The 13551-nt window shown below is 35.5% G+C and overlaps 1 protein-coding gene across 50 annotated transcripts in view; it reads right to left on the reverse strand.

Moving 5' to 3' along the window:
- The window catches only part of Clasp2 (cytoplasmic linker associated protein 2), a 201755-nt gene that overhangs the window by 45401 nt on the left and 142803 nt on the right, over nucleotides 1-13551 (reverse strand). For all 50 annotated transcript variants that reach the window (XM_058576652.1, XM_058576658.1, XM_058576640.1 and 47 more), the window contains one exon: nucleotides 9066-9129. In XM_058576652.1, the coding sequence (XP_058432635.1) occupies nucleotides 9066-9129 (64 nt within the window). The remainder of the gene's footprint in view (nucleotides 1-9065; nucleotides 9130-13551) is intronic.

Below are 13551 nucleotides of genomic sequence, written 5' to 3' on the forward strand. Positions count from 1 at the left end.
GTTGTTGTTTGACTTCCTAATGGCTGCCAATCTTACTGGAGTGAGATGGTATCTTAGGGTGGTTTTGATTTGCATTTCTCTGACAGCTAGAGATGTTGAGCATTTTTTCATGTACTTGTTGATTGACTGTATGTCCTCCTCTGAGAAGTGTCTGTTCAGGTCCTTGGCCCATTTGTTGATTGGGTTGTTTGTTCTCTTATTGTCTAATTTTTGGAGTTCTTTGTATACTCTGGATATTAGGGCTCTATCTGAAGTGTGAGGAGTAAAGATTTGTTCCCAGGGTGTAGGCTCCCTATTTACCTCTCTTATTGTTTCTTTTGCTGAGAAAAAACTTTTTAGTTTGAGTAAGTCCCATTTGTTGATTCTAGTTATTAACTTTTGTGCTATGGGTGTCCTATTGAGGAATTTGGAGCCCGACCCCACCGACTGTAGATCGTAGCCAACTTTTTCTTCTATCAGACGGCGCATCTCTGATTTGATATCAAGCTCCTTGATCCATTTTGAATTCACTTTTGTGCATGGCGAGAGAAAGGGATTCAGTTTCATTTTGTTGAATCTTAGTATTCAGGAATTTTGTGAAATGTTTGGTAGCTTGAAAGCAGCTGCTTTCAAATAGGAGTCATCTACACTTCAGACACTGGCAAACACTACAAATCAAGGTTTCTTCCTCCCCGCCAAAGCTAGTTTACCAATACGTAACTGTTTTTTATTCTGTGGATCACTTTTACTCTTGTTTAAATTCTTCCCTATTTTCTTAAGGATTCCAACCTGAAACTTTTCCATATGAAAACCCATTTAGGAAGTCATAAGATAGAAAAATGCCTAAGTCGACTCTCCCATTTTATGTACAAGGAAACAGAGAACTAGAAAATGTGAGTTACCCAGTTTCACAGCTAGTCAATGGGTCAAGACTTAGCTAGGTCACTTGGTTTTCAGTTGTATTTTATCTACTCTATTAATTAAACTCTAGTGGCTTTTCCCTCAATTTGATTTCCTCTAACCCTAATGTTCTAATAATCATTTCTCCAAGGAAGAGTCAATTTTATTCCCTTTTAAGTCTAATTTTTCAGTTCCATATTTTTGCTCTCTAACGTGTACTCTCCTCTACTATATTTACTCTTTCATTTTTTACCTAGATCCTTTACTGCCACATGCAGAAGACACCATTCCAGGAGCTCCTCTTTCAGCTTCCACCCTATTGCTCCCACTAATTATCTTCTAATTGTGGTATGCAATAGCTTTCTCCTAGGTAAAGTATGGTTGGCCATTCTGTACCTTGACATTTCTTGCCTCTTAGTATTTCCCTTCTTTTTCTTTTTGCAGGCATTGTCCTTTTGCATCCTAAATGTCTTCATTCTGATTTGTTCTTCATCCCAAGTGTGACCTCCTTGACTGGGCCTCTCTGATTCTATGAGGCTCCAGATCTCTAGAACTGCTCTCTTTTGGTCTTCCCCAAATCTGTTTATCACAGCACTGTTGTAGGCACCAAGCACTTCTGATTTTATGTCTGGATTATTGCAGTAGCCCGACTCTAGCCTTCATATTTTCTATATATCAAGGGTCATCAAATCATTTCTGTACCAGGCCACACATATTTGAGGCTTTACAAGCCATAGGGTCTTGCAACTACTCAACTCCATTGTAGCACAGCCACAGTTGTGTTCCAACAGAACTTTCAAAAGTAGGCAGCAGGACAGGTTTGGCCTGCAGGCTGTGTTTTTCAATGCATGCTTCTTTCTTACCATCAGATTATGACAGTTTGTAATAGAAACAAAATTCTTAAACATCTCCCATTGTCTATAGGATAATATCTCAAACCCTTATATAAAATTGTCTACAGGATAATGTCTCAAACCCTTATATAAAGTTCTAACTCTCTAAACTGGACTATCCAGTAAAATAAGACCCTTTATTCCTCCACTTTCATTCACATCTCACATGACTCCAATTTTCTCCTATTCCTGCTCATACCTCCAGCTTGCTTACATATAGTATGTGATTCCCTACTCAAGCTCCAGCCAATAAGCTTCTTAGGCTACTTTAGATAAGAGCCACTGATCCTTCCTACTTGGAATTCATAGTGGGATTAGCTATTTTTGGTGCTATTTAACTTTTTGTCTATATTATCATCCCATCTGGAATATATATTATTTTAGAATAAAGACTATAGTTTTATACAGTCCTATATCATCAATGGAACCAAGTCCAAAGTTACCTAAAAAGTTTTCAATGAAAATAAGTATTTTCTCTTAAGCAAAATTTACCCTGTAATTAGTAGTAAAGACCTGTTCCTCCTAGAATCAAGACTTTCCATTCATTCTAGTGAAGATTAACTTGTTTTTCTTTCCTATAAACTTTCTGGCACTACCCACTTTCTTCATTGGACTCATGCTAGCCATTCCTGGAAGGCTCTTTCTTCTCATGCTGACATAGCCAAGGTTTATGTTTCCATCAAGATCTTAACTGTTATTTCCTTCAAGAAGACTTCTCTAAGTGTCTGAATAGAAATTTCTTTTGGTTAGATATAACGTGAGTAGCCCAATAAAAATGTAGACATGGTATTTATAGCACTTTATATATAGAATTTTACCATAACCTTTCAAAAATATTTATATCCTATAACAGTTCTTAATAAATGATCATATATACACATACATATGCACATATATCCATATGCATAATACATTGGAAATTATACACAAAATTTTTTCTTCGATTTCCCTAACACAAAGAGTTTCTCTCAGGTGTTGATATTCTTCCATATCCTTGCCTAGAATTAAAGGAGAAAATGGATATGCTAATGTAACAGTAGGAATAAAAATTTCAAAAGAGAAAGCTGAGAATCAATGCTCCATAAATTGCTGTTTGCTTTTATGCAATGACATTAACAGACTATTAGGAAGTACATATGGGGACTCAGGGCCCAATTTTTTTTTTTAAATAATTATGAAACTGGGGAATTATTTTTAAACTTTCAATGGAATCAATTTATAATCCTACATATCTCACATCTGTAATTTGTTCAGAAAGAATTAAATATCTGAGCTATTACAATTGAGGCAGTATTTTCCTAAACTCACTTATATCTTAGGTGTGCCAGTCAAAAAAAGAACAGAAGAACATGATCAAATTAGATTAATTAGTAGATTAAAAAAGCACATCTCCAAACAGAATGACAGTTTGCATATAGCATTTCGTGGATTGCAAAGGGTCCAACACTGCATGAACTCTTTGGGAGAGAAAACAGAGAAAAAGGGTTAATTTCACAGTCATGCAGTAAAGTTAGGTTTCCAACAAATATTGAACCAACTTACTCTCTATTGAGAGTTCCAACACAGGGGACAGCATGCAAAAAGAAAAAAAGAAAAAAAAGAAAAACACACAAATTAGTCGCCATCAATGCAAAGTTCCTGTATGGAAGAAAAACACTTAGAAAATAAAAATGACAAATGTTTTTCAAAGTTTTATGATAAACTCAAAATAGTTTTGAAAACAAAGAGTTAAATGAATTACATGGGAGAAGAACATGATTTTCCTGTGTTTCTCTTTAACCTCCTGGCAAAGGAAATTTAAAAAAAAGAGACAAAAGCTTTTCTTTTGTACATCGTACTATCCTTGAGGTTCAACAACTGGTAAAGAACCCAAGAATCACAAAACTCATTCCCAATTCTGAAAAGTGTCAGAATTGGGAATGAGTTTTCGTTTCTTATCCCCTTTTCCTCCAGAAGAAGTATTTTCACAAATTAAATAATTTCTGTAAGGACCTGGAACAATTACTATTCTTTGGAGGTTAAAAAAAAAAGTAACTGTTTATACTATCAATTTTTTAATTCTTCAGGTAAGATGTGTGACAGTCTCCTGTCCAAGGACTATGAGAGCAGCGGTAGCTGCCTAAAATATTTATCAAAAGACCAGATGTCACTTTCTACATAAGGTACTCAACTGTGCCCCAAGTTAGTAGTAAAATTAAATTTCCTAGCAACCCAAGACTCAAAGGCATGATTCCAGAGGCAGAATCACAAAGACCATAAAAATCTAATTCATACTTTGGTGAAAGTGGCTCTTTTTGAAGAGCTACTTCAGTCAAATGCAAAAACCATATAGGATAACTTTTAGTATCTGACAATGCTTACACTTAAGGGGGAAAAAAATGTGTCCAGAGCAGTCAAAATAAAAATCTGCTCTGAATGCCTTAATTTTTAAAACTACTATACTGGTATATTCTAAGGGCTTTATATGTATTAACTCATTTAATCATCACCACAACATTATGAGGCATATATTACTATATATTCTGTTTTACAGATTAAGAAACCAAGGCACACACTGCTAATAAGTCCTAGAGACAGAATATGAACCCAAGCCATCTTGCTCCATATTCATACTTGTTATGTGTTGCACTGCCTCTCTTATAAAAACACTAAGAGGCTTTAAATAACATAATTTGCTACTTTGTGGTCTGTTACTATCCTACATATTTCATTGGTTAGATCACTTCTTATCTGCAGGCCCTCTTTATCTGCAGGTTCTGCATCAGTGGATTCAACTAACCACGGACTGAAAATACTTGGTGGAAAAAAAACTATATCTGTACTGAAGGTGTACATTTTTTCCCCTTGTCATTATTCTCCAAACAACAGAGTGTAACAACTATTTGCACAGCATTTACATGTATTTGTTATTATAAGTAAGCTAGAGATAATTTACAGTGTTTGGGAGGATGTATGTAGATTATATGCAAACATTGTGTTGCTTTATATAAGAGACTTAAGCATTTGCATATTTTGCAATCTGCTGAGTGTCCTGGAACCAATCCCCTACAGATACTGGGGGACAGCGATATGTAAAGTAAAAAGTTAATTTATCAAATTACAGAAATCAAAAAATTTCAACTTGCTAACTATATTTACTTTATTCATATTATTCCTGTTCCAGGAAATATCCTTCCTCTGTATTTAGAAACAATTCTTTTCCAGGCCTTCTTTTCTGGCATTTCTGTACTATATATTAGATACATCAAATATTTTGGTTGGATACAGACCTTTGGTTGGATACAAAAAGGGAAATATTATGGTGGCTGGAGCAGGTGGTCTTAGCTAAAAGGATAAGAACTGCTGCTCACAACTTGGTTCTTTAAGCATCCTGTTTCTGTTGGGCAAATGTGAGAACAACTTTCATTTATGGAGGAAGCCTGCAACTCCCTAAAACCTGCTAACATAAAGAGTGAAATGCCATTTCTTTTTTTTTTCTTTTCCCCATGGTACATCAAGACTGAAGCCTTTTAATGTACATGGGGAAGTCCACTCATGGTATAAGGCATCTCCCAAACACACATAAAGGTCCATTCTAGGGGTAAGGCTTTATAAAGTTTCTGCCCCGTGAGCTTTGGTGATGGTTGAAGTTATAGAGAAGCAATTCTATCTAGTTCAGAGTGGTGATCTAATACAGACTTGAAGAAGATGTGCTATCTAAGCAGAGTCCTAAGAATGCTGCGTTGGGGAAGAAAGGAAAATATCCTCGATAGTGTGTTTCAAGTGAAAAGGAAAAGTACAAGGCACATTTGGGGAAATGAACAGTTTGGGCTGGGTTGACAGCGAAGAGGGAATACAAGCCAAAATGATAAGCTTTGGCTATTTCTTTAAGGATTTTTAAGATAGTAGAAAGGTTACTAGGGCACACAGTATGGAGGATAATTTAGGGATGGAAGTGGGAGAGGTGGTGCAAATGGCAAAATATGAGCATGCCCTGATTAGCAGTGAGAGTGGAGAGATATTCAGAGATGAATCAACAGGATCCAGTGGAAGTTCTAGAATAATGATCAATTCCTCACTTGAGTAATGGTGGTATCATATAATCAGATAAAGCAATGCAGGAGGAAGAGTAGTATTGAGGCTGAAGATATAGTTGGTCTTCTGTGTTTTTGGATTCAGCATCCAAGGATTCAACAAACAATGGATCGAAAAATATTTGGAAAAAAACTGCTTCTATACCCAACATGTACAGACATTTTTTTCTTGTCATTCCATAAATAATAAAGTATAACAACTATTTACCATATTGAATTGTAATCTGGGGATGTGAAATATAATGGGAGGACTGTATAGGTCATATACAAATACAATTCCATTTTATATCAATGCCTTGAGCATATGTGAATTTTGATATTCAAGGGGGTGGTGTGGGTGTGGAGTTGGTCCTGGAACCAATATTATAAAAAAATGAGGGATAAATGAAGCCAATAGATATGTAATTAAATAAGTATAGGAGAAAAAACATGGGCTGGAAATATATTACACATCTGGAAGCTATTATGAAAGCAGGTAACAGAAGCTTCATATAAGGCAGAGAATGAAAGAAGAGGGCAAAATTCCACATGACACAAACATCACAGGACAAAAAGGAGAAAGAACCTCCTTCCATTTCAAAAGGAGGAAAGGTAGAAAGAATGGGCTGATGGTGAAGCTTGTTGGCTGGAGGCAAGAAATGCGAGTTTTGGCTAGATGGCTTCTATTTTCTTGGTAAGTTAAGAGGCAGGATACATGCTGGGGCATGGGATGTGTGAGGAGGTAAAGAGAGCTAAGAATTTTAGGAGAGAAAGTATCTGTCAGTCTACATGGAGGACAGAGGAAAAAACTGAAATGTAGAAGACTATCAGGCAATCACAGATCTGATATGAAGATTGCAGGAAAAGGCAGGGAGGTGTGCTTTCACTTATATGAAGATTGCAGGAAAAGGCAGGGAGGTGTGCTTTCACTTAACCGGGCCAGTATACCATTATCCCTTCAGTAGTCCTGATTTTCAGCAAGGGACATGTGCTGCAAGAGCACAGGTTCCTGAATATATTTTTCTATTTTAGTGTCAATGACAATGAGTGAATCATATAGAACAGGGGTCAGCAAATTATGGACTTCAAAATAAGAATGATTTTTATAATTTTAAATGGCTTAAAATACAAGACCATTTAGTGACACATGAAAATTATATGAACACTCAAGTTTCAATGTTCATAAGTAAAGTTTTATGGCAACCCAGTTATATTCATCTGTTTACACACTATCATAAATACCTTCATGCTAAAAAGGCAGACTTAAATAACTGTGGGACAGAGGCTATAATGGCCTGAAAAGTCACAGACATTTACAGAAATTAACATCTGATCCCTAATAAGAATCAACAATGTATTTTGAAAGAAAAGGGTTTGTTTTGTTTTTTTAAGTTTCTAGATCCTGAAAGATCAAATTGGTAGTACTTTATTGGCAGAATTAATGATGAACAATCACCAAAGAAAAACTAAACAAAACCAAAAATTTTTCCATTACATTTCTTCACTGAACAGAATAAAAAAAACCCAACTCCTGGGCTGGGATTGTGGCTCAGTGGCAGAGCTCACATGTTATGAGGAGGCACTGGGTTCGATCCTCACACCACGTAAAAACAAATAAATAAAATAAAGGTACTATGTCTATCAAAATTTTAAAAAATTGAAAAAAAAATAAAAACAAAAAAAACCCCTACAAAAATCCAACCCCAAATAAACATACAAACAAAACCAGATGGGTCAGTCAATAAGAGAAAATTCTTTTTTTTTTTTTTAAAGATCAAATAGGAAAGCTAAGTTTGTTTCTCTTTATCGCTGCACAGACACTGGCATCCAATTAACTTGCATTATTACCATTAAAAAATGGTCAAAAATTATGACCAAGAAATAAATTCAGCCTTGGTCTTATACTTTCCAGTAGCAACAAATTATATCATTTAGTGAAGATAGTTAACTAAATCTTCAAAGTTGAATAAATTGTCAATTAAAATGTTCCTTAAGGAAAAAGGCTCCTCCAGATAATTATCTCCCCTTTTGGCTTACCGTGCCAACTACTGACCAAAAGTTAATCTGTTTAGAATTTATAGAAATTTTTAGATTAAAGCAAGACCTACAACGGTAATTAGTGGTGGTGATATCAATATAAAATGGTAGAATTATCTACAGTTTGAAAATTACAAATTTTAAAACATTTTGGCCAACAAAGTGCTTGTTAAACGTATTTTCATTTTTGCTTTTTAATGGGATCTTTTATTTTCAGATAAAATAAATATACCCCTGACAAAGGAGAATCTTTGGAAAATATTGTTTTAAAGTGTAAGCAATTTATTTAAATAAGTATATGCCCAATAGGATTTAATCTTTAGTTAGATTTTAGTTTATGTATAAAGTGGGATTTTATATCTTTAAGGAGTGACATAAATAATAAAAATAGAAAAATAGAAAAAACCAAAATGATGTGTACAAAAATGAAGTGAAGATAATTAGAAAAAAAATAAAGTAGAATTCATTACTATTTTTCTTATAACTTCTTTGCTACATCTCTCATTAAGGTTAGACATACACCTGCATTTGACATCCTAAAGGAAGATACTTAAGTTTTACCACAGTCAAACACATTTCTGGAAACAAAATAACAACACATTTTTATAACATTATTATTTATTAAGATAAACCAAAATTTCATAGTGAACATGCCAATTATGCTTAAGTACTTAATCCAATATAGTTAAATCAACATTAAAGAGTGAACAAAGTTCTGAAAATTATGATTTTTATTCAATATGTAAAATGTTTCATTTTTATGTTACTATCAAACTACGGCTATAATCATATTTTGTGCTTTTCTGTTATTTAATGGCAATTCTTTTTTATAAAAACAGTTCTTTCAAGAAAAGAATATGTTTAAATTATGGTTGTAATAATCATAGAAGAAAATTGAATAAAATGTCAGCAACTTTCTTAAACTTACCCCAATTATATTCTTCACAAATAGTGAAATATTCTTAATAATACAAAATATACTCACCCTGGCTAAATTATTATCTTACTCTCAATCTCTCTTCGGAGAAGCACAAATGATTACCAAAGAACAATTTCTAAATTATGTATGATATTAAAAATTATGTTTAAAAATAATCACTACCCATTTTGGGGTAATAATAAAACAAAAGTGGTTACAGTTTTCTGCTATTTTACTTCTTTTTTGGGCACATATGAGTAAATAATCTTAAATACTAAAACATACCTTGCCATGAGGATCAGCAAACATTCTTGTAAAAATTTCACACAATCTTTTCAGTTCAACTCGACTGTAAAAGTAATAAAGTTGGGTAATTAATATCTTTCCATAAAATGAACTCATTTTAAAGTAACCTTTCATATAATTAAATTTCTTAACAACAATAAAAAGGTTAAGAGACATAACTCTCAAAAATTTGAAGTTTGGGATTTACAAGTCAGGGCTAAATACAAAGTTATAAAATGTGGCATTTTGCTATAACCTACACTAGCTTTAGGGTGGAAGTCACAAAAAGAAGTACACATTTATTTCATATTGTGGCAGGAAAAATAATACATGTGACATTCCTAATACATAATTTTAGTCACTTAGGGGCCAAAATCTTTCTAAACTCCGCTTACTCTTTTGCCACGTAAAAGAACATGCTGAACCTAATATTAAACTAATCCTGATGGGCCTGGGAATAATATTATGCTGATTTACTTCATGAAGTTGGATATAGGTAAATGAAACTACATTAGGTAATACACAAATATTTATTTAAAATCATACAGGTTTAATAGGTCCTAAAATAAATACTCAACAGATATATCAAATCCTGATTTCACAGGTATCAAGTCAGAAGGTAGCCCACACTCAGAACCTATATAATTATCTGAAGACAGGGCTTTTTTTTTTTTTTTTTTTGGTACCGGAGATTGAACTTAGGGGCACTCAACCACCAAGGCACCTCCTCAGCCCTATTTTGTATTTACAGACTAGGTCTCACTGAGTTGCTTAGCACCTTGCTTTTGCTAAAGGTGGCTTTGAACTCCCAATTCTCTTGACTTAGCCTCCCAAGCAGCTGGGATTACAGGTCTGCGTCATGGTGCCAGGTCCTTTTGATTTCTTGAGACAGGTTCTCGCAAGTTTCTTAGGGCCTTACTGAGTTGCTGAGGCTGGGTTTAAACTAAGCATCTGCCTACCTCAGCCTCCTGAGCCATTGGGCTTAAGATAGGTTTTTAAAGGGCCGAACTATAAATATTTAAAACATTATATGGACAAAGACAATGAAGGATATGGGGAGGGGGTGGGGGAAGCAAGACAAATCCAATGGGAAAGGAATGAAAATCCTAAAACTCATAGTCAAAATAAACTTCTGTCCTAAAAGAAATTCACTCCAGGGCTGGTGTTGCGGCTCAGCGGTAGAGTGCTCACCTAGTGCATGAGAGGTGCTGGGTTCGATCCTCTGCACCACATAAAAAAAAATAAATAAAATAAATGTATTGTGTCTACAACTAAAAGAATAAATACTTTAAAAATAAATGTTTAGGGCTGGGGATATAGCTCAGTTGGTAGAGTGCTTGCCTCATATGCACAAGGCCCTGGGTTCAATCCCAGCACCAAAAAAAAAAAGAAAGAAAGAAATTCACTCCAATTTCATTTTATATTCTAGATCATAATACACAGCGTCACACTTACATGAACACTAAGAATATATCTTCATTTCTGAATAAGCATAAGTATTCTTTCCTCTCACTGAAAGTTTATCAGGAAGAAATTTTGATATACCAGTCAACTTTATTATTATACACATTTTGCTATTTGTTCATTCTTTTTCTTTCACAGTTTTGGGGATCAAACAAACCCAGGGCTTTACATACACTAGACAAGTAAGTGCCCACTAATCTACACCCTCAGGACTAATTTTTTAGTTTCTAAAATTGATAATTTTCATTTAATTTCTATTTGTGAATAAAGTTTCCTTTAAAATGCTTCACTAAACAGAGAAAACAAAATAAAATTTTTTTAGTAAATTATAATACAGATGGTTCTAAAGGACTGAGGCTTTGGAAAGACACTTTGATGCAAACTCTGAATTCAGGAAGCCTGTTGCTAAACTAGTATTTTTTAAGTGTTATTAAAAAAAAAAAAAAAGTAGACCACTATTGTTGCTGCGGAGCCTGGAAGTCTCTTCTTTGGGTGTGGCCATGGTTACCTGGGACACGAATTCCCGCTGCCTCTAAACCAGAAGTTTCCTGTCAATCAACTGCCTCCTGTACTGCTACTGCCATTGCTGCTGCCAGCCTGGGATTGCCTGGAGGTCTTCTTTCTTAGTGCTGCTACCACAAAAGACACCTCTGCCCTGGATACAATTGAAGCCTACACCGCTGGGGACCCCCTGGTGACGCTGCCCCTGAAGCCTCTGTTACTGCTGACCAACAACCACCATCACTACTGCTGAGACCACGGCCTAGAGGACTGCGATGGCAGTGACTACAGGTTTGGTTGCACGTGGATGCACCCATTTTGGGACACCAGCTAGGGCCTCGGGCCTGGGTGCCATTGGGTTTACCACCACAAGAGTCTGGGGACTCTGGGCTGGGGATGTGGCTCAAGTGGTAGCGTGCTCGCCTGGCATGCGTGCGGCCCGGGTTCGATCCTCAGCACCACATACAAACAAAGATGTTGTGTCCGCCGAAAACTAAAAAAATTAAAATTCTCTCTCTTCAAAAAAAAAAAAGAGTCTGGGGACTCCAGATGGAAGTTGCAGGTCCAATGTGAGGGTTTAGAGGAGACTGGGGTCTTCCTGCTGAGAGTGCTGGTGGCCCTTGTCTTGATGCTGCATCTTCGGAGTTGGGGTTACTCCTTTGAATAGGTGTATCTGGGGTGGCCTCTCTGCAAATAGGAGCAGCATTGAGATCTTGGGACTACAGCATGGCCGAGCCTGATGTATCTGAAGCCCAGATCGGTGGGGCAGAGACTAGGTTTGCGAGGGCTGATCTGGGTTTGGTGATCCTGAGAGATGTCAGAGATTGGGCTGAGAAACTATAAAACAATGACAGAGACAGTTTGACTTTCCAGAAAGGTTTCTTTTCTTTTCTTTTCTATTTTGATTCACTAATCTCTCCACCATACTTGGAACAGGATGTTTTTTATGCATCAGTGTGTGGACGACAATGATATATAAATGGGGTTTTACATTTTTGTTGTATTCTTATGTCTTTAATTTTTTTCTCTTTGTTCATATTCTTCTTCTTTCTTGTCTGCTTTCTTGGATTTTCTTTCCAACTTTTCTGCAACCAGCAGCCAACCTCTGTCGGCTCCTCTTCCACTTTTCCTGTGAATTTTTACTTCTAGCTTCTCTCTTCCTCTCTCGTGAATACTGCATACTGTACTACCTCTGTTCTCTCATCTACCATTTGAAACTGTAAATCGTTTTAACAAATATTCTGTTTGTATTATAGATTGTTATTGAACTCTTCATTTTGGTTTAATATGAGAAAGCAGTAGATGCCTTAGTGGGAGATATTAGGTTTAAGGCTATGTATTGTGTACACTGGGTGCTGTTGATACTGGTCTCACCAGTAAAGGGGGAAGCACTGAAAACGTTCAGGGACACTACAGGTCAACAGGATAGAATTTATCCTGCCTTAGATCTGTACTTTTAAATGGGAAAACACAGTAACAACATGAAAAAAAAGGGAAAAAAGTGCCACCAAAAAACCAAGATGCTTCAACAACAGAAGCCACTGATAACACAGAAGAAGTATCCAAGAAGGAGTTCAGATTGTATATAGTTAAATTGATATATGAAGTAAAGGATAGTATAAGGTATAATCAAAGAAAAAATACAGGAAGTAAAAGACCACTTCAATAAAGAGAGACTGTGGAAAAAAAAAACAAGCAAAAATCCTCGAAATGAAGCAATCAGTAAACCAAATTATAAATTCCATAGAAAGCATCATCAACAGACTAGACCACTTGGAAGACAGAACCTCAGACAATGAAGACAAAATATATAATATTGAAAGTAGAGTTGATCATGTGGAGAGATGGTAAGAAACCATGAACAGAATATACAAGAACTATGAGATAACATGAAAAGACCAAATTTAAGAGTTATTGAAATAGATGAAGGATCAGAGACACAAACCAAAGGAATGCACGATCTTTTCAATGATATAATATCAGAAAATGTCCCAAACCTAAAGAGTGGAATGAAAAATCAAATACAAGACACTTACAGGACCCTAAATGTACAAAATTACAGCAGACCCACACCAAGACACGTTATAATGAAAATGACTAACACACAGAATAAAGATAAAATCTTAAAGGCTGTGAGAGAAAAAAAATCAAACTACATATAGGAGGAAATCAACTTGGATCTCAACTGATTTCTCAACTCAGATCCTCAAAGCTAGGAGGTCCTGAAATAATATATTTCAAGATTTGAAAGAAAACAGATGCCAACCAAGAATTTTATATCCAGCAAAATTAAGTTTCATATTTGAAGATGAAATTATAACATGATAAAAAAAATTATAAGAATTCATAACTAGGGGCTGGAGATGTGGCTCAAGCGGTAGCGCGCTCACCTGGCATGCGTGCGGCCCGGGTTTGATCCTCAGCACCACATACAAACAAAGATGTTGTGTCCGCCGAAAACTAAAAAATAAATATTAAAATTCTCTCTCTCTCTCCCTCTCTCTTTAAAAAAAAAAAAAAA

This window comes from Marmota monax, unplaced genomic scaffold, assembly GCF_021218885.2.
Source record: "Marmota monax isolate L192 unplaced genomic scaffold, Marmota_monax_Labrador192_F-V1.1 WCK01_AAM20220418_F8-fsc00021, whole genome shotgun sequence".
NCBI lineage: Eukaryota > Metazoa > Chordata > Mammalia > Rodentia > Sciuridae > Marmota > Marmota monax.